This window comes from Fukomys damarensis, unplaced genomic scaffold, assembly GCF_012274545.1.
Source record: "Fukomys damarensis isolate Sample0158 unplaced genomic scaffold, DMR_v1.0_HiC HiC_scaffold_22, whole genome shotgun sequence".
In the NCBI taxonomy this organism is placed as follows: domain Eukaryota; kingdom Metazoa; phylum Chordata; class Mammalia; order Rodentia; family Bathyergidae; genus Fukomys; species Fukomys damarensis.
In genome coordinates this window covers 21,270,893-21,296,377 of record NW_022900934.1, presented here as the reverse complement: position 1 = coordinate 21,296,377, position 25,485 = coordinate 21,270,893, and the positions used below count along the sequence as shown (strand labels likewise).

Here is a 25,485-nt window from a genome sequence, read left to right as displayed (position 1 = left end):
CCCCCCCCCCCAAAACAACAACAAAAAACCCCTAACGTGACCCAGAGACCTACTGCCTGCACAGCTGAACAGATTCCCTGTCTGACCCTGTCCAGGGCATGTTTGCTGCCCCCTGCAGGCAGACAATGCTTGGTTTGGGGCTGGACAAAGAGTAGGTCGAGATGATGGGAGAAGATTGGGGGCCTTTAGCTGGAGCTGCCAGAAGGAGGCACACCCTCTCCTAGTTGTTTTTGTGTTTTGAGACAAGGTCTTATTATATTGCCCAGCCTGAGCTCAAACTCCTAAACCCTCGTCTATGTGTTGAACTGAAAGAATATAAGCCTAGAACTAATACTGGTTTGTCATTGTTGACACTTTATCAAGAAAGGCTTCTGGAGAATGAAGGCAGCCAGGGAAAGTGGGATCAAAAGACAGAGAGGCTGTGGGGCCAGGAGCCAGCTGGCTTCTTGGTTCTGTGCAGACTTTCCTTTGGCTCAAGCAAATAATTTGGTCTCCATCACTTCCAGCAGGAGCCAGGATGAGTAGAAACTAGATAGGCCTGTATGCCCTAGGCTTATTAATTTTTCCTGTCTGAAATGCCTTTGAGCCTCTCTGCCTGCCAAGGCTACCTATCCTATAGGATTTCACCTCCTCCTAGAAGCCCTCCTTGATTCTCTCCTTATTGTGGCTCCCTCTAGCTCTGGAGTGGCTCACACGGAGTTAACTATAAACTTGCTCAGCTGAACTGGAGGAGTTTGTGGTGTATCCTTAATGAAGCCATAGGCAATGAGCCGGGAAGCAGGTAGAGTCCCAGGCACTGTGTAAGTTGCTTTATAGGACAATGCAGCATTTTTTCTTCCCAATGCAGCTGCTGGAAAAGGCAAAGGCAGCAACTCTATTTCAGGGATGGGAAAATCAATCTCAAAAGTAAAATGACTTGCCTAAGGCCACACACAGTAGTCAGACATAGTCAGAAATCAACCTCAGCTCCTACAAACTCCAAATTGTCCTCACTTTCTACAGTATGGAGCCTCCTGAGGACCACAGCTGAGCCTTTCCCAGCCATCATGACAGGATGTCCTGGATCTAGTGCTACACTGCCCTGAATGCTCCCGGAACCTTCTACTGCCTGCAGAGCATAGCTCAAATATCTCCATCTGAAACTTAGGGCCTTTTGGCTTCTATTCCTCCTTTACCTACCCTGAAGCCCAGTCACAGCCATACTGGCACATCTCTCCATTAGAGGGAAAAAGCCACCCCCCTTCCATCGAATTGGAACAGAAGGGGAGGAGCACTTGGAGACGCCTGTTAACAAGGCCTAGACTGAGTCAGCTGGATGGGTTCAAGGTTAAAGTTGTCTCAATATAATTGGTGAGGTGCTCTAATTAGTTTTTTTTTTTTTTAATCAAGCACAATGTGCCTTCAGGAATTGGGAAGCAAGTCAGGACACCTTAACTCTTTAAGGAACAGGTGAGACACTATGGGAACACCGTGGCAAACCAGCCTGTGCTCGTTACCTCCTGGAGTGCTTCCCAGAGCCTGTCGATTAGGATGTGTGTGCATCTGCCCTTGCGTCTCAGGACTCACCATGGCCTGCTACACCCAGCCACTCTGAGAAGGCAGCCTGCTTTAACCTTGTGGGGAGCAGCTATGTAATGCTCCACAAGTCACGCCACCTCTCTGACCTGTTTTGATGGAATTAGCCTATCACTCACTCTGTGTCCCCAGTGGAGTTAGGAACAATGCTGTGAATCTTTTTACCATTCTCTCAATTAGAGGCACTTTTCTTCCTTTCCCAAAGGAGACAAGATCATCCTAGAACTTTAAAGCTGGGAGAGCTAAATGATACTGCGTGCTTTCAGAGGATCTTAGTTTGGGGTCACAGATAAACTCTCTAGTGTACACTTAGAATTTTGTGAGATCAGCTATGCAGGATGCAGGGCCCTCCCATGTGACAGGAGAGCTTTGAAGAGTGGGTTGTCACATTTCAACAGATGCCTGCAGATGCCCAGACTCCAAAGATTAGGACCTCTCCCAATCTGGTCCCAATTTCACTACTCTTCTAGCTGGGGAACGGAGACCCAAAGAGGAGAGCCCCCCCATCCCAGCAGCTCACCAGCAGAGGCAGGCCAGAGCCAGGCTGCCACCAACTAGGCCCAAGCTGGACATGCCACTGCCCCGGCAGTCAGACCCTTAACGGAAATCACTGAACGTCTCTAGAACTAGCTGGGGACCCTTATTCCAAAGTGTCCACACGAAGAGCTTGGGGACTATCTATGCTACTGGAAGACTTGTCTAGCTGATGCCTTAATCCCTATCCATGGTGAAGGAGGGTCATGATTCCCAGGATCCTGTGGGGGGCAGTGTGGCTATATGCCCACCTTTACATAATCTGTGTTAAATTCCCCTGCTAGAAAAAAGTCAGCATTTCTTCTTCTTCTTTTTTTTTTTTTTTTTGGAAACTTGCGTTTTATTTTCCATCAACCTCATTTCCACTTTGCTTCAGTGTCTGCAGAACAAATAGCTCAAGACCATTCAATGGTGGTTCCCACCCTTTCAGTGGCCTGAGCAGTGGGGCTGCAGGCCAGTCTTCTGTGGCTGGTTGAGCTCTCCAGTCTTCTGTAGGGAAAAGCTGAATGGGCAGAGTGCACCTGCACACCCTCAGACCAGTCTGCACCCTCAGGCTGAGCAGCAGTGAACTCCGGAGCTGGTGCAGTGCATTCGCTCTGAAATTCCTCGTCACAGCCTTTTCAGCAGCAGCCTGCTCCTCTTTTTCGATCTCTTTAAGATCCCTGTAGAAGTTGAGCTCAGGCGTGACCTCCCACGGGTGTTCACGGGAGATGGTGCCACGCATGCGCAGCACTTCCCGGACCAGCATCCACATCAGACCCACGGAGTGAGTTCCCTTGCTGCATGGGATGGCAATGTCCACATAGCGCAGAGGAGAATCTGTGCACACGGAGCAATGGTAGGCAGATTGACATGAGATGCCTCCATGAGGGGCTGATCATCAGCCCTGGGATCCGTAACCACCAGAAGACACGGCTCTCAGAAGGCTGCCTGGATCTGGGGAGCGAAGCGGCCAGCGACAGGAGTAGCGCCAGTGGCAGCGGCAAACTTCAGCACAGCCTGCTGGCCTGTGCAGAGGATATGAGACATCAGCAGGGTTTTCAACAGCGACTATGGCTCATGCTGCCAGCAGAACTTTTCCCAGGTCCGCTTCATATTTATGACGTAGATTCCATCACTTTTCCTTTTGTAGATATACTGTTCCATCTGGAAATCCAGGTTGGAGCCACCTTAGTGGGTTCCTGCAGCAAGGAATTTGAGGATATCCTCCTCTTTCATTTGCAGAACATCAAGGTCTCCAGAATTTGTGAAACTTTCTCTTTAAGTTACGATGGGAATCAAGAACAATGCCGCCATATGGACCCCTGCTTAGGCAGTGAGGAAAAGCTACTCTGCCGTTTCTATATAAACAGTAGTCCCAGGTTACCGCATAGCTGAGGAAGGGAAAGATCCCTTTACATGAGCACTGCAACTAAATGTAAGCCAGCATGCTGGAATTAGAAGAGCAATAGCTAGCGATCCCGAAAGAGTAGATGAAGACAGCAGAACACCCCAAAGGCTGCTAATACACTTTAAGAGATGAGATGTTACATGCCTCCTGATGAGAGTAATGCCTTCTAGGGAGGGCTAGGCCAAAACACAGAACCAAGAAAAAAATCAAATATGACTCGAGATTCTTGCTCTGCCTCTCAATTTACAGCAGATAAAGGTGACAAGAAAAATCCATGAAATGACCCTCCAGGGACACCATCAATAAATCCAGACAGTGGGAAATGCTGTAGGATAAAGGGCCTTGTTTCCTCTCCAAAACATTCACAAGGAGAAGGGAAGAGAAATGGAGGGGACATCTATAAATTAAAAAAGATTTATTAAGGGATACATTAATACCTACAATGTACCTAACTTATTTTGATCCTGATTTAAATATGCTGGGCAAACTGAGGCACTGACTTAATATTTGAGATATTTGACAACACTAAAGGATCACTGTTAATTTTTAAAAAGTATTACAATGGTATTGTGGTTATACATTTTAAAGAGTTTGGAAGCCAAGTGTGGTAGCACGCATAAATAATCCCAGCTACTTGAAAGGCTGAGGGAGGAGGATCACAAGTCTGAGGACAGCCTGCACCACTCAAAAGATCCTGTCTCAAAAAAGTGCTGGGGTGGCCAGGGATTTAGCTCAGTGATGCCGCCACCTGCTTTGCAAGCACAAGGTCTAGAGTTTGATCCCTGGTACAAAAAAAAAAAAAAAAAGTGCCAGGGATATAGCTCAGTACTGTGCTTGGCCTAGCATGTATAAAGCTGGGTTCAATCTCCAGCACTGTAAAATACAAATAAAACCCTCAAAAATAGTTTGGATAAGACATCTAGGATTTGCATGAAAATAATCCAGGGGGTTGAAGGGGTAAGCAAATGAACAGTGGTCTAGATGGAGCAAGACTGGCTAGGTGTTGATAGCCTTTGAAACCAGGGTATGGGTTTATGGGCTTCTTTATATACCCATAGTAACCAGCTAAGAAACTAATCCCCTACTTAAAAAGGTATCTGAAAAATTGTTGTGAGTGGTTGCCTTTAGGGAGGGAAACCAGATGGCTGGGAAATGGGGAGGGGAGGCTTACTTTTCAGTTTTCTGTTTTGCACTGCTTTGATTTTGTACCATAGTTTTTTATTACCCATTCAAGAACATAAACTCATTTAAAAATATCACCCAATTTAAGTAACAAACTTAAAGGGAGCTCTTGATCACACTTCTCATCCAACACATATCTTTACCTCATTTTCTTCCAAAGAACAAGTCAGATACACAAAATTAGGTCTATTTTATTATTAGATGGGACCAGTGTGTGGATGCAGAGGGGCCCCTTTATGTATTTGTGATAACAGGGCTATATTCTTAAGGTTCTTAGATGTGTGACACTTAAACAAGGTCCAGACACATCTAGCACTCAGGTTGGCTCTACTCACCCCTAATCGTTCAGGGGTATGTGTGTATGTGTACCCTGTGAGGCAGATAGGACTGTGAGGATGGTATGCTAAGGAGTTAAACTCTTAGAGCCCTGAGACAATGTCATGTGAAAACTGGAGGAATGAAATATAAATAACAGTCAGCTACTTTCCTTCAATCCAACTTCTGAGCAGTTGTGTAATCGATCAATCGATTGACTGTCTAATCCACCCTCACATTCGTCTCTGCTGCTGGGGTACAGTTGGCTCAACTTCTGTCTGGCAGTGGGGGATGCTCCTTAGAGGCAGGGCCTGCCCATCGCAGAGGGGTGGACACTGCAGCTCCCGGAGCAGGTAGAGCACGTTGGCCGTGTAGGGGTTCTGCTGCCCAGAGAAGCCCCGCAGCTGTACCGGGCGGAGGCTGGGGTGAGGGGGTATGAACTTCAGGGGGCAGTAAAGCTCATTCAGGAGGAACCAGGTGGTGTCTGGATCCACCTTCATCAAGTGTTGGAAGACACTGTGGAGAAAGGCCAGAAGTGAGCAGGGGACGTGGGGAGGGAGGGAGAAAGGGGGGAGTCAGTGTGGTCCTTCCTCAGAGGCTGTTTACTGAGCCATAGGAGAAGAAATTGATAATGATATCAAATCACTTCAAACAGCAGAAGAAACCTACTTTAGCTGCTAAGACAGGCCCATTAGGACAGTCCCAAAGCCTAACGGAAATAGAGGTAAACAGTTTCATATCCATTGACATAGAGTAAAATAGTAATTAGTCTCAGCAGAACAATATTGACATTAAACAAGCTCTTGGCAAAGACACAGGTTGTGTTCGGGAGTGTAAACCTGGAGTTTCTGAAAAAGGAAAATGACAAGGCCTACCTTTTATTACTGGCTCTGCTGGGCTCATGAAGAGTAGGAATGGAAGAAGGAGATATGTGCGGTCAGATCAGTCCCAGAGCGGGGCTCTGTGTCTTGCCTGGAGACGCGACAAGTACCTCATTTTGTTTCCAGGTCCTCATGTGGGCTCCCAGCTCACTGCTGCACTCTGCAGCTGGACCATTTCTGGCCAAGAGCCATGGGTGGCTGGGGCGTTGGATACATGTTTATAGCTGCTGTGAGGAGCGCCTTTACTCACAGGGATGGAATCTGTATGGACACTTGTCTCTTGCCGGGGGCTGGATCAGATGAGCCCTGCCGAAGACCTTGGGCAGAGGGAGAGCCCTGTGCCTTACATGCAACATAAACAGAGCTCAAGGTCCTGGGGGTACCACACACCATCTAAAGATAAGGTTCTCTATCTTGGCCTGTACTTTGGTCACAACCCTTGCCTCTTATCTGTTCAACTCCCGCAGCCCATTTCTGAGCCATCAATCATGTGTTCAGAGCCACTGTCATTGGACAGTCCTACTGTAACCTCACAGACCTGGCTGTTTAGGCCCCCAATGGCTTGCTGGCTCCTCTCAGCAGCCTGCCACCTCAACCCGCCCATCACCTGCTAGGGGGTGCTACCTTTCCACTTTGTCCAGGTGGGCTGCCCCTTCTTTTTCTCATTTGGGACACCTTTCCTGCACATACCAGATGCATGCTCACTGGCCATCCTCACAAGCTAAGCCCTCTGAGGGCATGGCATGGCACACAGGAACCACTCAGTAAATACCTGCTGGTTAGACAGGTTCTTGTTTTTATGAGGCTTCAGTGATTTATATGAGGTGGCTCACTAATGACTGGAGATGACCTACCTTCCGGGCATATTACATCCTGTGTACGGATCTGGAAGAAAGGCTAGTTGCTTATCATCAAGGAACAAGGAACATTAACAAGATCCATGTTATCCTGATATCACCAGCTGTGCAGCTATAAGAATTATTCAACTTGTCTCAGTCTGTTTCCTCATTTCTAAAAATGGCAGATGCACCTCACTCAGTGTTTTGCTAATGGTTAACAGATTGAACCCTACAGTGTCTAGCACATGTGATTTGCTACTAACCAATACAGTCAGCTCTCTGTATCTGTGGGTTCTGCCTGTGGATTCAATAAACAATGGACTGATAATATTTGAAAAAAAATTGTGTCTCCAGTGAATATGCACAGACTCTATTCCTTGTCATTATTCTCTAAACAGTACAGCATAACACTGCATTAGGTATTGTAAGTAATCTAGGGATGATTTAAAGTATACAAGAGGGTTTTATTACCCTACTTTATATAAGGGACTTGAACACTCTCAGATTTTGGTATATGTTATTTCCAAAGGATCCCAGAACCAACCCTCCCCACGTACTGAGGGCCATCTATCCATAGGATCTATTTGACAGATCACACTTTTTTCTTCGCAATTACTCCTAGGAGTCTCAAGTATACTTCTGAGTACCAAATAGGAAATTAAATGCTGGCTAAACAAAACTAAATATTTGTTTTTTAATTGTGTTGATCTGAAATTAATGTCCTCAAGGGATTTAGATCTCATCTCTGTAAAGCTAGTTTTTCTTTCTTCCCTGGATTTAACAGACATATGCTAAGGAGGTAAAGGAAGCAGCTAGGGGGAGAGAGGGCACTTTGGAAAATTTCCAGGCCTGTTCTGTGCCTAAACAATGTTAAATTTTCTTTGCTTAAGATAATCTTGTGTTTATAACCTGTACAGTGCTTGCTGGAGAAGTGATTAGAATATTCTAATTCATCATTTCCACTCCACCGCAGAAAGGAGATGGGGCCTGCGTGGGAGAGAATTTTTGTTTAAAAACAAAAATATCTTCGATAATTAGAGTGGCAAGGGAAATGACTTGAAAAAAAAAAAACCCTGCCAGAAATGGGAAGTAGATTTCTATTTACACGTGACAGAGTTGACAGTTTTCCCTAGTGCCAAAGACCATTAGAATGCAAATGGTTTCATTTGATTTCAAGAACTGGAACAATTTCTCAAGCTATATAGCAAGGCACTCTGGCTTCGAGGAGTATTTTTATCTGGACAACATCCAGCAGAGTGGTGCCACAGCCCAGTTCAGTCACAACTCTGCTCTGACTTATGTGGCATGAAAACATGGCAATGTTCATTTTTGGAACCCTTTTTAACATGCTAAATGTGGATGCTGTACTCCTTAGCAGAAAAGGAAAGAAGCTACTCTGCCCTGTGAGATCTCCAAATAAAATGCTAACAGGGAAGCAAAGAAAAAAATGTGTGCAAATTTCACCTTCTTTTATTAAGCAAGAGCCAAACTCTTGGAAGAATTAATTTGGGTCTTGTTTCTTTGCTCTTGAAGGGGTGGACATCCAGAATGGCAGGCAGCAATGCAAGTTCCTTCTCCTGCTCTGTGGCTTGGAGCTAACTGTTTTGCTTCATGTACCTGCTTCCTCTTTCTCCAAAGGAGGCTGATCACAGCCAACCCACCCTCCTCCCAGGTTTGTTCTAAGAGGAGATACAGGAAACACTTTGAAGTGTACAATGAAAACACTATTCCTTCCAGAGACACACAGAGAATCTGTGTGTGTTTGTGTGTCTAAGGAATATTATCATTACCAACTGTAGCAGCATCACCAAGCTATGGATAATTCTGACAATGAAAAGGGCAAAACATTTGTCTGGTGTCTCACTCGTAATTCCTGCACACTGACTTGGTGGGAGTTCCAATTCTCAGCCAATGGAATTCTAATTTGGCTTTTTTTTAGGAAGAAAGAAATGTGGTCTGCTTTGCCCTCCACATGCCGAGGTGGGGAGAAAACACTGTGTCATGCAACCAGATGGCTGACAGGCGCAACTGCGCTCTTGCTTGGCAATAGGCACACGACCTGCTGAACTCTAAATATCGACAAATTCTGAACCTGGACCCTCGTTGGCTTCCAACCCCTGGGAGCTGTACCTGAGGACCAGGGAGTCTGGTAGCACTCTGTTCTGGGGCCAGTTCCTGCCCAGTCTGTGTGGGGATGAGGGACTCCCAGAGAGGAGAGAGCCTAAAGTGAAGCTGAAGCCCTCAGAAGTCCTTTCTGCATAATTGAAAGCCAGAAGACAAAGGCAGGACCTCCGCTTTGAAGTGACTGGGGTAACTGCCTGGAAAATGTTCTAATACATCTTGAAATGTGGCAGAGATGGCTGTTGAACATGCCAAATGGCCAGTTCCATCTTTTTTTTCAAACCCAAAGAGAAACACTTAAAAAAATATATACATGTACACTATTTAACTCCTGAACAAAAATTTCTTTCTCCTTCCCCTAGGCCCAAATGAGTGGCTCTGGGGAGCATAGTTATCAAGAGATTACCCAGTCCCCAGAGCAGGGGGAGGCACTCAGCCGTGCCTCATGCCTTCTTCTGTCCTGAGGCGAGTGATTATCTCTCTATAACCTGTAGGGCCGTGTAGCTTAAATGATAACTTGACTTTAAAAAATTTAGAACTCGCCGTTAGGCAGTTTCTAAGCAACCTCTGTTTCCATGGCAAAGAAGCCTGGTGTTTATACTGATTTTTCACTTAAAATGCGGTTTTATTGAATTTTACTTCACGCAGGCAGCCATTTCCCTGCACTTCAGCCTATCTACAATTGACGGATATCAGTAAGCACCTAATAAAGTCCAGATGCCAAACAACAGAAGCAGCTCACTCCTTCAGGATCAGTATCGGGGTGCTTTGAATGAACAAACTGGGGTAAAGCAGCCTGGGGAGGTAGAAAATGCGCTACTGGAATCTGGTCAGCTGGGTCTTATCTCCTCGTGGTTCATCACTTACTTGCACTTGGTCCAGCCCAGGAACTGCATAGGTTGTTGGGACACACAGATGGAAGGACAAAGGCTTCAGTCTGAGAGCCCTGGTGTGGAAGGCAGGCAGATAATAGAGGACCAGGATGGGTGAGGGCCATGCTAAGCGGCGTGAATGGAGAGGAGCCAGGGAAGGATTCCTGAGGAGCAGACATGGCATATCATGTCTCTGTAAAGAGGGTTAGATGTGATCAGTCTAAGGTGACTTCTACCTCTGGCAGCCCATGGCAATTTTCCAGCATGAGTGCCCTCATCTCCCTTAATATGGCAAAACGAAAATAAAACCCTCCACTACGGAAGCGACTATTACAGAGTATGTCCTCACCATCTCTGTCTAGACGACATCTGCTCAAAGGGAGCTCCAGAAAACCACCAGCCAATCAAGACCTAGCAAAAGCTAAATAAACTGTAACTGAAATGCAGGGCTTCCAGCTCTCCCGGGTGACAGGCTATTCTTTCTCTATCAATTACTTGCTTGAGGGATCTGCTGTTCCTTGTCTCTTTCTGGATTTATAAAATGCTCTCATGAGCTGTCAGGGTAAATGCTAGTGGTAAAGAAGTTCTGGCTTTGTGATCTATCTATCTATTTATTTATTTATTTGGGGGCTTCTAAAGAAGTTATTCAGGATGTCTCCTTAGGAACATGATACAGGCTATCTCTTTGCAGGCATGACTACATGTGATCAGAAAACAAACTCACTTGTTGGAGAGCGGGCATACCTACAAAGCTATGCTAGCTTGCCCTGTTCCCTCTCTGGCAGAACAGCTTCCCCACTCCCCTTTCCTCTGGCCACTCTTCTCCCACTATTCTGTGCATGCCATTGCTGCAAATGAGGCTGTGTTTTGCCTTTGAAACAAATGGATGCTCAGGGTGTTGACGTGTCCTAGCCAGCAAGCAGTGGGCTATGTTTCCATACTCGGTAATTTACTCTAATGGGTCTCGGTTGATTGGTTAACCAGTATTTCAAGCCTGTCCTTTCTTGCTATTCAATTTAGCTATCTTCCTCTGCAGAGAGGTTGTTTTTTGTTTCTAAATGTTAGAAATGGAGGATTATGACTGGAAGCAACGATTTGCTCTCCAAATAAATACTACCAATTACCTTTGCAGCTATGTGTACTTGTTAGGCTTAACTATATTTACCTGCTCAGAACCATTCATCTATCGATCTAACTCTAACACACACACTCACAGAGACCCATATTAAAAATATTTAAATGCTCCAAGGATAGGATTTAAAACTGTAAATACCAGCAGAAGTGCATGATGCTAACAGTGCCCCTAAAGGACCAAAGACAAGCATCATAAATGCAGTGGAATGACTCCAATGCTTTGTGCATATTTAAAAGGATACTGCACTGAGGCCCAATCTGTTATAGACAATTCAAAAATAAGCCAGAACCTAGTAGGGTTTAAATCCCACTGGTTGGGATTTAAAAGTAGTCCCTTCCATCTGGCCATGTTTCCCATCCCCAGGCCTCCCTAGGCCTATGGCCCATGATAGCACTGATGAGTACAGATTTCACAGTGGCCTTTTGTGCAGACTGACTCAGGCTTTGGCACAGGCTGGCTGCACTCTTAGGCCACATGCATGGTTTCCTGTCCGTCTCTGGAAAATAAAGACATCTGGTAACAGGCCTACCTATTTGGCCCCACTCGTCCCTGACCTGTTTTCCTGCAACCTATGTTTTGGCTCTAAGCCAGCAGCCCCCACTGATGAATGCCTGAAGAAATGGTTCTCAGAAATGTACTTCTGTATTTACTGCAAGGAAGCTGCACACGTTAGTCACAACAGTACTCTGCGCTCTTCTAAGATGACCCACGGAGACATTTTCTTAAGGTTCAGTAACAAGGAATGTTGTGCTTCTTTCCGAAAAGCTTTCTCTAAGCTCTTATTCCAGTATTTACTGGAAGCTGCACATCAGATTGGACTTCTCTCTTTGCTCTGTGTGTTAGGAAGTATAGAGCCAAGCAAGGGTGCTGGGCTCTTACTCTGCACTTTATTTATTAACCTCAATTCTAGGTTCATCCCGATTTCTCACTTATTATTATTATTTTTAAAATTTCCTCCACTTACTTTTTTTTTTTCCTTGTTGTATAAACTTAATTTGTAAAATGCTCTTTGCCATTTTTGGAATTAAGGGGAAAATTTAAAGATTAACAATTACTATTTACTGACTTTTTACTCTATGCTGTTGTTTGGATTTTAAGAATTTTTACCAAGCTTTGTAATAAATGCATTAAGTGGAAAATAGATATCTTTATTTCAGTTTTGTAGATGAGAAAACAGAGACTTTGAGAAGTTAATTCGTTCAAGGCTACACTGCTACTGAGTAGCAGTGTGAGACCAACTCTAACTTAGTATTCCTCTTTGAAATCCTCATACTCAACATAGTACTTGGCCTATCATAAAAGAGCCAATAAATATATTTGCAGTGCCGGGGACTTAGATCAGTGGATCTGCCACCTGCCTTGTAAGCACAAGGTCCTGAGTTCGATCCCCAGTAGTAAAAAAAATTAACAATAATAAAAAATCTTTGTGTAAATACCTAATAGTTTCTCTGGTATGAAAACTAAAAGTGTAAATAAGATCCAAATGGTATAATTTACTATGTGAAATAGGAAGAAAAGGGCTAAAGGTGTAGGAGAAACGGGACAGGTAGGGGAAAGGTAATAAGGGAAAAGAAAAAAACATGAGAAAATTAAAAAATGGAAATAAAGTTTCTGTAAATAGGGAAGGGAGGAGGAGGTATAGGGAAAACAGGGGTATGGGGCAAAAATGAGAACCAAGACCTGTCACACGAAAGTACAAGATCCCAATGGTGAATGTAACTGTACTGTATACCTAAAAAGTACCGATAAACTCAATGAGAAAAAAAAAAAAAATCTTAGGCTGGGTGTGGTGGTGCAAGCCTATAATCCCAGCACTTGGGAGGCTGAGGTAGGAGGATTGCTGTGAGTTTGAGACCAGCCTGGGCTACACAGTGAGTTCCAGGTCAGTCTCAACTACATAGTGAGATCTAGTCTCAACCCCTCCCCCACAAAAAATCTTTGCAGTAGGGGCTGGGGTATAGCTTAGTGGTGGAATGCATGCCTAGCACCAAAGGAACCCTGAATTAAATTCCATGCACCCCCATCCCCAGGAATAATAAGAAAAGACAACTGAGACCATTCCCCTGGCTACTTTTCTTGGTACTGAGATTATCACACTCACTTCAGCCTCCTAGGCATTCTAGACAGATGGCAGACTCTGTAAAGGGACAAAATGGCTACCTGTGTCACACTAAGGCATTCACTGACTGAGATCCACTTTGTGCAGGCAGCGCAGTCACCAGGCTCATCTGCCATCAAGAGCATCCTGTTCTTGATGTACCTGTAAACACATCCCCACTGGGTGGCAAAACAGCTGACCCTGGCAGATTATCAGTCATGTGACAACACCAAGGAAGCAGGGAAAGGAATTAATTTAAATAGCACAGAAGTCTCTGGCTTCAGATCTGAAACCCAGCAACCCACTTTGTTTGTAATCTGCATGGCAGATGTCTCTTATCTTTGACACCACGAAATCATGCCTGTATATGCACAGTGAACAGCTTCACATCTGAATGTATTTTTAGAACAACGGGCCTTGAAAAGAAAAGCAGCGATGGTTGTCAAAAGATGGATAATGGGAAAGCTAACTACTCAGGTCTGGATTTGTCAACTATTAATCAAGTGCCAAAAGGAAAAATATTAGGAGTGCTCTCATTTCCATGCTGGGTGCAATCTAAGAGGGAGATAGCTTTGTAGTCCAATCTCAAACAAACTGCCCGTACCATTTAAGGCAGGAGCTTCTCATCTCAAGTCAGCTGAACTAATGGATCACCTCTGTGGCTCCTGATCTGTTCAAATATAATAGGCCTACATGTGGGTAAAGAGTGGAGTTGAGCTCTGACAGGGATGAAATGAAAGAACCTGTGCCAGTCTGTGTTTTTCTGACGTTTGAAGGTACCAGCTGGTTCTTTGATGGGCCAGGATCCTACTGCTAGAATAGAGAGCAGGAAGTCAGACAGTAAATGAACCTTCAAATCTGGCCCTGACTTCTCAAGCAAATGGGGGATGGGGAGAGGTGAACAATTAACATGAAAAAGACCTCCCTAAACTGAAAACCCCTGTTCAAGGTTCAGTAAAGATGGAGCAGACCTATAAGACTACATCCAAGTTCGTATGTATATGCAATGTATACAAAATAAATCATATATTTGGTAAATTTATATGCATCCCACATGTGTGTGCATGCATTTATCAGGATATCTTTGGAACACAAACACTACGAGAACAAGTCTTTTCTGTTCTGCTTCCTCTATTTTCAATGCCTAGAAAAGTGCCTGGCACACAGAGACTCCTCAACCAATCTGCAGAATGGATGAGCACTGAGCAGTCTTCCTGAATACATGAGAGCAATTCATCTGCCCCAAGACCCCAAAAGGAGGGCATTATTACCACCTCGTTTATAGGGAAGGAAATGAGATGCAAGGGTCACACAGAGATACGATCTAACTTAGGAAATAGGATACATATGTGTAAATACATGGTGTGAGAAACTAAAAGTGTAAGAAAGAATTAAAATGAATAATTGACAATGTGAAATAGGAAGAAAAGGTACTAAGAGGTAGGGGAATTGGGAGGGGTAGGGGAATGGAAAGAAGTGAAAGGGAAAAATATGAGATAAATAAATGGAAACAAAGCTTTTGCAAATAGGGAGGGGTGGAGGAGTTAAAAGGAGGGTAGGGGAATGGGGAAAAATTAAGAAACAAGATACAGCATGTAAAGGTACGAGTTCCCAGTGATGAACGTAAATGTACTGTATACCTAAAATGTACCAATAAAAAATTTGAGAGGAAAAAAAAAAAAGATCTAACTTAGGACTGCCCAACTCCAAGAATGGTACCTTCTACTCATAACAGCTAAATATCAGACATGGCCTATATGCCCATCAAAAGGTGAATGGATAAAGAAAATGTGGTATTTATATACAACGGAGTACTACTCTGCCATAAGGATAAATCTGAGTCATCTATAGGAAAATGGATGCACCTTGAGACCACAATGTTAAGTGAAAACATCAGATGCATAAATTTAAATACTGCATAATTTCTCATATGATGAGTTAAAGAGTAAAGGAAAAGACAGACAATGGGAAACAGAAGGTGTATCTTTGGTAAGTGGGAAGGGGATCTTGAGATGGAGGGAGGGAAAAGAGAGGGGAAGGGGAAAAAAATAACTAAAATATATACATGTACCTATTCCCCACAATGTTTACGTACTTCAAACAAGTACTAATTTAAAATAAAAGACTGATGTCTTTTGTTCTCATACATAATGGCTAGCCAGGAGGCAGATGGGGCAGTGTCCCCCTTCCCTCACATCAAGTACTACAGCAATAATAAGGCATCCAGGTACCTACATGACTAGGAGGTGTACCAGCTGGTTACTACCTGCTGGCACCCTGCATCTTTAGCTGGGGTCTAGAGTTGGCAGGTGGGGGTAGGACTTGGTAGAGGCCAGTCTAAAAGCTTGGTCTGTCATGAAACTTATCAGGCACAGACTTTGTCTATTTAAACATAGATGCCTAGGTTGATTTCCTTTTAGCCCAGTTGGATGATGTAAGACACTGCTGCAAGGCAGGGAGCCTCAGAGCCTAGTAAGAGAGTGGCCCAAGATGTACGGTTCTAATAGAGTTGAGTCAGGCTGAGTACACTTACTGGCTTGAAAAAAATAGAAATTTGGGGTGTATGCTCTCATCTCAATTTCTTTCATCTATGGGAGGGCAAAGCTCCATGGTCAGAAAGGCACTGAACAGTGGAGACAAACTGCATGCTGGGAGATACCATGGAGGCTTCAGGGACCACTTGGGAACTTAAATCAGTTAAATTTGCCTCTGCATTGGTCTGAGATGGGGGTGTGGCTGATCCGATCTGTTATTTGTAATTCAATATTTACCATCAGGGACACTGCCTACTTACAGCTCTTGATATCTTGACCCCCTCTTCCTATACCCCAAATATGATTTTTTTTTTTTTGGTACTGGGGATGGAACTTGGGACCTTGTGCTTGCCAGGTGGTGGAACCACTGAGCTAAATCCTTGGTCCTAATATGATAATATGATTTGTTTTTTATCAATTGAAGTTATTTTGCTAGATGGACTTTAGAGGAGCTGTTTTGTTTTTTTTTTTCCTGCATTGCCAGTTCTAACAGTGACACCTAGTGGTAACAAGCAGGAAGATTATACCCTGTTCCCCCCACCCCACCAAAGTTGCAGGATTTATGCCCCCTCCTTACAAGGCATATTTGCTAGATAAAAGCATTAAACTGGAATGGCATTTCTGTTCTTAGCATTTACAGCCTTGGTTATATCAACCACCCCCTGATCAATTTCCATTTCCAGAGTTTACAGCTTGATGCAAAAGTCTGACAGACACAAAGGCTATATTTAATATGACAAATTAAAAAAGCAAACACAGTCCTGGTCATTCTTTGGAGCTGGAAAAAGCAAACCCAGGTGTAGTGAAAATAAGAGAAATTTTCATGGTGTAGCCAAGTTTGTCTCCATTCCAACACGATGAAGTCCTCTAAGGTCCCCCACAACACCCTCTCCACAGGCCATGGTGCTCATCCATCTCCTCCAGAAGAGGGAGGCCCCTGTCCTCATTGGTTCCTTATCCAGCCCTCTGGCTGACAGAGGATGGGGAATTTAATACCTGTAAAGGAGACCAGTCATCTCTGGGCAGCTCTGACTTTCACTGGCTCTAAATACTGAGGGTGGCTTTTTGTAAACCCCAGCTACATGGCTTGGAGAGGAAGAGAATAAGACAGTTTTAAGAGAGACTTTCCAAGTAGGTAGATAGGCTTTACCTTGCTAAGGGATGTGGGGTATGAAGGAAGAACTAAGGACAAACTGGCTAGACAATGGGGACTCCATCTCAGTCAGGGCCATGGCTTGCTCATCAGTACCAGTGGATGTGACTGCTTCAGTACTAATCAGCTCTCCATCACCCTCTCTTTGTGCAGTAATGCAGCTTACAAGATATAGGTTTCCTATTGTCTCTCCCCATTTAGAAGCTTATTAATTTCTGAATCAAGATGCCAAATCAGCTCTTGATCAAGGACAACAGTGATTCCTCCTCACCCCAAATTCAAAATAGTTTGCAGATGATATGTGTGTGAAGCAATCAACCTTGCACTTCCTCCCCTGCCTGCTGCCAGGCAGAGGGACATCATCTGACTCAACCCCGAGCAGAATGCAGTGGAGCAAACAAAGGTGGCCCTGCAGTCAGTCAAGCGGTCTGGGTGTATGTTCCTCCTCTGGAGGCACCGTGAATACCAACTCAAGATTCAGCAAGGTCCAATTCCGGGTTTAATTGCTTTCAGCCACAAAAAAGAGAATTAGAAATAAAAGATAATGAATTGTGAATATTAGCTTGTTTGATGGCTCTAAACTTGAAGCATGGGATGCAGTGGTAGTAAAAAAAGAACAGAACAAGGAATGCAGAAATCGGGACTTTGTAACTCTTGGTTGTAACCGGCTCCTCAAAGACTTTTCTTGACGATAAATTCATCATGTTTGTTGACTGCACTTTAAATCACAGAACAACAAGCTTTGGGGCATTGCCCAGGGAGAACTATTTTCTCCTAAGTTGGTTCTTTAAGGAATAAGAATGCCGGGGGACAAGGAGCTCCTTGGGATGCATCCTGTGCTCAAGAAACTATGACTGATTCTGGGCCTAAGGGATGTGATGGGAAAGGGACAGAAAGAAAAAAGGCTACTGAAGAAATCAAGAGTAAAAAATTGCAAAGACAATAAATCAATTCAAAGAGATATTCCCATCACTACCAGGGAGTACAAGGGTTGTAAGAGAGCAAGTCACTCTCCTCACTCCACAGTCAGAGCAGCCTTTCAGCTCCTGTGGGAATGAGCTGAATCCTACCTCTTACCCCACCATGGATACTCAGGGTCCTGTCTCCAGAAACCCAAGGAGGAGGAGGAACACTGCTCAGGAGCATGGAGCTGGCAGGCCAGACAGCCCCAGCCTGGACCAGAGCAGGTGTGCAGGGGAAGCAGCTCGAGAGAGAGGAAGAACGGGGGAAAGGTGTCCAGAGTGCAGTGTGGGGATGCCCTCTGTCAGAGTTTCAGCTGATGAGAAAAATCACTTCACAGTCCCACAACTAGAAATATCTGCTTCTGTTAGAAGCTTGGTCAAAGCTCCTGGAAATCAGAATCATGTGATTTCAGAATCAGAAAAGGCCCACTGAGTGGTTGTTACCTTTCTCTGGATGACAGACTGCTGCTCAGATTGGATGAATGGTATGGACTGTAGGAATAGGCATGTACATGCCTGCATGAAAACACATCCAATTTTGCATATACTTTCTATCATCTAAGAGCCTCCGTGAAGTCGAGGTTTGGCAGATCAGTAACCTACTGCTTTCTCTTTACTGTGGAGGGCAGTGAGGCACAGGACATTAGGGTGTCAGGAACAGGACCTAGAAGTGGCTCACCCTCCAGCCAAGAGGGTGCTTGGTCCCCTCATGGTCTTTCTGCTTTTTGCCCCTATGGAATTGTGGTCACTGCAGCAGAGGAAAAGGTGACTTATAAAGGGACATGTATGTAATAAAAATACTATCTTTAGAGTTGGCACAGTTCAAGAAATCATCTTAACTTGGCAAGGAAAGAAAGGAGAGCAGAGATGCCTTAGCTCTGCTCGCCATTAGCAAATCATCTATAATTTAGAACAAACGTAAAGAGATGCGGGTGATCAAGCAGACGTACCTCCTGGCAGCCTCTTGTAATTTCACGGGCTGTTTGGTGCTGAGGTAAATCAAGCAGGCATCAGCCACTTTATTCAGGTCACCCTCACCTGCAGAGAGGAAAATCAAAACAAGCATTGGCCCTCAGACTTCATTTGGGATAAGCAGTAACCAACTGCCGTCTGGGGAAAATGGAGCAGCTGGGCAACATTCCCTGAGCTCTTTATTCCATCATGTGAGTCAGGAAATGCAAGACAGAGGGACAAATGGGGCCAAAGCAAGACTGAAGGAGATGACATGGAGGGGAGGGGCACAAACACAAGGCAGGGGTGAGACAGGACACAGGGTTTGCATCCAGGTGAGGTTAGTTGGTACCTACCTAAGTCCAGTCTCTCACAGAGCGGGCCCAGACCCTGCAAGACAGCCAGCTGCAACTTGAAGGCTAGAGTGTGCGAGTAAACTGGTCCAGCCCTGGCACTGATGGGAGCCTGGGTAACTAAGGAGCCAGCCAGCTTCGGCAGGACATCTTTGCAGAACCGGTTCCGAAGAAAATCACCACACTTGCCTCCCAGAGTGCACAAAACCTGCAGAAACAGTCCCCAACTTGCTGGCTAAACACTACCAAGGCAGTAAGAGGGCTAAAGAATGCTTGGTAATTCAATTCCATCTAGGTCTCTACTTGAAAAAAAACAAAGCGAAACAAAACAGAATTACTGCTATTAATTCCTTGACCATGGATGGCAATTCTGACAGTTATGAATTCAGAGGTCTTTGCTCCTAAGGCACAACTGCTTCTATCCATAAATACAGATTACATGGAGAATAATTCAGAGGAATCTTGGGCTGGATGAATAATATGATTAATACCTTAATTTACCTCCCTTTTTTTCATTAAAAAAAAAAGAGCTTAAAGCAGTTAACATAGATCATCTCTGAAATCTTCCTAACATCCCTTGAGAAAAGACTTGGGCTTTTAAGGGTAGCTAGCTGAGCACATATAAGTGCTAAGGCTCAGCCATGTGCAGGCAGTGGGGTGAGGTTGGGGAGTGAGGTGAAGGAGCTGGGGGCGCTGAGGGCCCTGGGTGAACCCCGGCCAGTCCCTGCGGCTGGAGTGGACTCCATGTTCCCTCTGTTCAACTGAACAATCTCTTATGTACATCACTCTCATTCTATCTTTCACAACAGGCAGTTTCTTTGCATGTCTCATTTTAAACTTTCTCTAGCAGAACATATTGAAACGTTTTGCCCTGCTGCACAAGACTGAGTATACAGCAGAGTAGGAATTTCTTTCAAAATCAGTAAGCAAGGTATAACCCGCACAAGCATTTGCCCACTCTGCAGAGAGGAAGGCACTTGTTTACGTCCCTTGGCTGGACTGCACAGGGTTTGGAGACCTCAGGTGCCATCGATGTGCTTCAATGTGGAAAATACAGCTTCAGCTTCGGCACACACATCTTTTCATTTTTCTACACTTGCTGTAATTTCAGATAGCCTATTAATTTTCATAACGGAAAACAGCACATGTGAGTAGGATTTAGTACTACCTCTCTCCTTCCTTATCTACACACACATACACACACATGCTGTTTTATACATTTTGCTTTGGAAAAAAATATGAACAATTTTATGTGTTTTGACTGTAAACTGACATTTTGGTCCAGTGTACGCTGAAGACTCTTACAGAAAATCAAACTTCTTTCGCCAAGTATATTCATCACGTTTTCAATTTCATCTTATGTCCCCACACATCTTTCTTCTTTGCCTCATCTTGCTCACCTACTTATAATTTATGCTAGTTTGCCATGGAAATGTATCTCTGCAGGATGCTGGAAGTGCTTTTCAGAATAAAGAAGGATATAAATAAATAAGCTAAAATACATATGCTAATATGAGCCAAACTAAGTCAGGGAGAAAAACACCTTACATCTTTAAAGGACTATTAGCTTTCCAAAGCACTTCACCAGAGTCCCATTTTATCCTTGACAGCACTGCGAGGAAGGTGGGGAGGTTTTCCTAAGCACCACCTGAAAATGGGTGGTCAAGGGCTTTGCCCAACTGTCTGGCTAGGCAGAGGATGCCGGGCTAGAACACAGGCCCCTCCACTTAGACTTTTGGGCAGTACAATGAACTTGAGCATGAACTCACAGATCTAAGTTCTATTACTTATTAGCTGTATGATCTTGAGATAATTCTTTAACTTCTCTGAGCTTGTTTCTTCCTCTACTGAAAATGGAGATAATTTATTCACCTTGCACTGTTGTGAGATGAGCTATATATAGGGAAATGCTAAGTTCACTTCCTGGCACACAAGAGATGTTCAACAAATACTGGTAACCCTTTGCTTTCCTAGTTCACCTTGATTCAAATGCAATAGGGAAGTGACTTTTATTTTCTTCGTGCTTTTTTTAGTTTTCTATACTTTCTTCAAGGTCTGTGACAGTGAAATCAGATAAAGAGAAGCACTGCAAAGGAGCCCATGAGCTCTGCTTATGACATCTATCCCCGTGATGGATAGTGTGGCATCAATGCAGTACCTTGAAGGCTCTGAGCACTGCCAGGGGGTCATCATTTGTAAGTCGGTGCACGAATGAGGGCCAGGCCCGATGAACCAAGGGAAGCAGCTGGTTCTTATATGACTGCAGAACAATCACACATAAACCAAGCACATCTAAGACCTGAAAGAAAAGACATGATCTCAGCAGACAGTAACGGTTTGAAACCAGATACCTAGGATCAGGTACTACTTAAAAAGTAAGATTGACCAATGCATTAACTGAGTAACTACTTACTGGGTTCTGACTACAGGCCAGGTCAGTACTAGGGTGACACACAAGCATAAAATATACACGCTTCCTTGCCTTTAATGTGCTCATGGTAATGGGATAAAGACCTTAATTAGGTAATATCCAAAAAAAGAGATTACCAATTAGAGTAAATCAAGAAGGAAAATAAAAGGTGAAATGCAAAGAAACTAAGGGAAGGAGCTAAAGCATAGACCATTAGCACTGCTTTTCTGGGGAGTAGCTTCTGAAAGATAAAGATGAGCTGATGAGCAGTGTGGACCATGACACAGGATGGGTGAGACAGGGCTGGGCCCAGACAGGGTCACGTTGAGTTTCATGGTGTACTAAGTCAGCGGGGAACCACCAACTGAGCAGGAAAGTGACATATGATTTGATTCATGTTTTAATATGATCCTTCAGGCTGCTGAGTGGAGAAGGGACTTGAAGGGGGGGTAGGAAGAGAGGCAGCTCTCTAGGAGGCCATGGCACATGTCTACATGAGAGGATCAAAGTGATGTAGCTACGTGATGGTGGGAGAGGCAGAGAAATGAAAGGACTTGAGATCTGTTTTAGAGATGAAATGACAAATTGTGGCATGACTGGATATTGGGGAGGGGATAAGGTGTCGGGTGAAGCTGCTTGGGTTCAGGCATAGCAAATGAAGGGGAGTGGTGTCACTGAAAGAGGGATGAGCGATGGAGGAGTTAAAAGAAGAAAGGCTGGGTGGGATTCAAGTCCTGTGACTGCTACCTGGAGAGGTCAAGCAGGCAGCTGAGGTATAGGCCAAACTCAAAAAGAAAGTTTTGGCTTGGCCTACATGTAAACTGATTTTTTATCATCCTTGAGAATTTGTTTCCAGGTATCTTACATCCTAAAGTGTACTGATCACATCTGTATCGTAGGTGGTGATGAGTATGACTACTGACGCAGGCTCCACAAGGGTAACCCAGCCTTCACAGGGCACATGAGGCACACACTGAGTCAGAAGGAAGAGTGGAGTCCACCAAAATTAAGCTTTACTTGGAGCCTTCTATGCATTGGTCCCCACAGATGGTAATAGAAATGCCAAACAGAAGAGGCCCTGTCCTTGGAAGGTGACTCACAAGGCAGGGGAATAAGAGAAAGTTCAGCAGCGCTATGGAGAGCAGAGTATACTGAAAGTGGCTTTGGTATCACTGGCTTGCTCTGAATTTGAATTCTGTCATTAACTGGACAAGTTACATTAGTTGTTGCTGATTCAAAGGTGCACATTTTCCCCCTCTGCTTATTCTCCCTCCATGTTTCTCTTTGCATAGCTGGCTTCTCAATTATTAGAAATGTTACCACCTCAGAAAGTCTTCTGAGATGACCTAGTCTAAATCAAATGTAAGCTCTGTCTTGCTCAACATGGTTTGCTAAAGAGCAAATTTTATTGAAATATACGGTGAATGTTTAAATTTTAAAAAATGTTATTATAGTAAAAGATAAATTTCCATGAACGCCCCTCAAGGTATCCTTTCTTCATAAACACTTAGTTCATCATTTTTGCCATTTTCTGAAGAGATTCTTGAAGTCCTCTTGTATCTTTGCAAGATGTGATAAAAGGTACAGTGACATACAATCAAAGGGCAAGCTCAAAAAGACATTATAATGTGTCCTCATCCACTTTACTTACCAGATCTGGTACTAAGAGACTTCTGGCTCTTCCCCAAGGTCAAAATGACCATGAAAGGTAAACGTTTCGAAATGATTCAGGGCGTAGAGGCAGCCACAATGGCAAAACTAAAGACACAAAAGACTCCTAGAGGTGATTCAGAAAGTAGCAAGAATGATGGGATAAGTATGTCCAAAGCAAGGATGAGTATTTTGAGGGGGATTAATGGCAATCTATCTTTTACTGTAATTTAAAAAATTCAAACATACACGGTATTTTCTTTATTTTTGAGAAAGTCTCACTATGTAGTTCAAACTGCCTTTGAACTCAAAGCAGTTTTCCTGAATCAGCCTCCTGAGTGCTGGGATTTTTTTTTTTGTTTTTTGGTACCGGGGATCGAACTCAGGTCCTTGTGCTTACGAGGCAGGTGGCGGAACCACTGAGTTAAATCCCCGGCCCCTGAGTGCTGGGATTACAGTCATGTGCTACCATGCCCAGATCACACACTAGTTTTTTTTTTTTTTTGGTACTGGGGATCGAACTCAGGTCCTTGTGCTTACGAGGCAGGTGGCGGAACCACTGAGTTAACTCCCCGGCCCCTGAGTGCTGGGATTACAGTCATGTGCTACCATGCCCAGATCACACACTAGTTTTTTTTTTTTTGGTACTGGGGATCGAACTCAGGTCCTTGTGCTTACGAGGCAGGTGGCGGAACCACTGAGTTAACTCCCCGGCCCCTGAGTGCTGGGATTACAGTCATGTGCTACCATGCCCAGATCACACACTAGTTTTTTTTTTTTTTTGGTACTGGAGATCGAACTCAGGCCCTTCTACTTGTGAAGCAGGCGGCAGAACCACTGTGACAAATCCCGGTCCCACACACTAGTTGTTGATCAATCCCTCTACATAAGTGAATACTATTTTCAATCATAGTAACTGCTCATTACTTTGACAGTATTAACTTGACCTGGATGTATGTTTTTGATTTGCCTCTCTCCCCACCAGAGACAGGAAGTTCCATGAAGACAGGGATCATGCCTGCAGCCTTCCCTTCTATATGCCCTGTTTGGCCTGCAGAAGTCTTCAATAGCATTTAATGAGAGAATGAATGAGAGTACATGCCCTATCTTGCGCTGTTTTATCTTTGTAACAAACAACCTACGAGGCAGGTATCCTCATCTCCACGTTACACATAAGATGCTAAGGCTCAATGTGGTGAACTAATTTTATGGTCACCTGGCTAGTAAGGGGCAGAACAAAGAACTTAGTTTTGTTTTGTTTAATTTTATTGTTAGTTAGGGTCTTGCTCTGAACTATGTAATCCAGGCTGGCCTCAAACTCATGGTGATTCTCCTGCCTCAGCTTCCTGAGTGCTGGGATTAAAGGTGTGCACTACCACACCTCGCTTAAAGATTTGAATTTAGTTATATAGGGTCTGACTCTGGTACTGATTTTCTTAATGACTACTGTGTGTATACAGCTGTCACAAAATCCCTGTAACAGGGAAGATCTTAAAAGACATTTAGGAGTTTGCCAAATGTATCAACCAGGCACCTACATTAAAGCCTCGCATTTTATAAGCACTCAGAAAGTGCTTGCTGAGTGGAACAGATGTCTCAGGAAGACTAAACAAACTCCACACAGTGCAGACCCAGAGATCTGATAATCTATGGATTAGTGTCTCCTACCATGGCCCCCTACCCTTGAGCAAGGCAAGGTGCTCCCAGGGCCACCAGTGAGTAAACTAAAGCAGTCAATTCTTCTTCCTGCTTGGAAGTAGAGAAGTAGGCAATTTCGTTTGAGCAGAAAGTCTCTGAAGCATTTCAAAAAACCTGGCTCCCACTACCTCCCCACCACACTACTATGTTGAGTCACTACAGTGTATTTTAAATTCTTGCTGATGGGGTACTTGCTTGGCAAACTGCCTGCAAATGAAGATGTAATATGAAAAGTGTTGGGGTTTATCCAAGGAAAACAGAAACAGAAACAAAGATTAAGGTTCAGACTTGGAAGAATGACCACCTCTAAGAATTGAAACCTGCCTTCTGCATTAGGTCAGCTCAGATAATGAAATTTTTTCACAGAACACAATTTTCTTTCCTTGGAAAGTCAATGAACTCAAAAACTTTGGGGTTTTTAATAAGGATCAGCTCCATTTTGGCATCTAAGTTGGTAAAGGAAGACGTGAAAGTGTCACCCCACAGATAAATTCCTCTTTATGCCTTCTTATGGCCACCACACATGGACCAGGAGGTAAGGGGAGGTGCATGCTCATTCATGTATCCACTGCTAACCAGACCACACTCAGTCTTGCCTCTCTGTGAATGCACAGAAGGGAATGCACACTGACCTTCAATCGGATCTTCAGATTTTTATCTGACAACAAGTGGATGCAGCGCTCCATCACGTCCTTGGCTATCTGGATCTGCACCGGCAGTGGTGGTTCCATATCTGGAAGAGTGTCACTTTCCTCCAACTTTGGAGGCACGGACAGCTCCTCTGCAAGAAGATCATAACTGGTGACAGTGTTTCGTAAGAGGTGCTGCTCCT

General features: G+C 44.2%; 1 protein-coding gene and 1 pseudogene across 4 annotated transcripts in view; both read right to left on the bottom strand.

Moving 5' to 3' along the window:
- Nucleotides 1-25,485, bottom strand: part of Tti1 (TELO2 interacting protein 1) — a 76,567-nt gene that overhangs the window by 22,842 nt on the left and 28,240 nt on the right. For 2 of the 4 annotated variants that reach the window (XM_010640048.1, XM_010640050.2), the window contains 5 exons: nt 25,286-25,434; nt 21,054-21,194; nt 18,899-19,103; nt 18,542-18,629; nt 4,331-5,512 (listed from right to left, as the gene is read on the bottom strand). In XM_010640048.1, the coding sequence (XP_010638350.1) occupies nt 5,230-5,512; nt 18,542-18,629; nt 18,899-19,103; nt 21,054-21,194; nt 25,286-25,434 (866 nt within the window). In that variant the 3' untranslated portion in view covers nt 4,331-5,229. Of the gene's footprint in view, nt 1-4,330; nt 5,513-9,704; nt 9,874-18,541; nt 18,630-18,898; nt 19,104-21,053; nt 21,195-25,285; nt 25,435-25,485 lie in introns of those variants that run through there. The other 2 variants (XM_019209943.2, XR_004518458.1) reach the window with 2 other exon arrangements.
- Nucleotides 2,505-4,074, bottom strand: LOC104873420 (annotated as a pseudogene).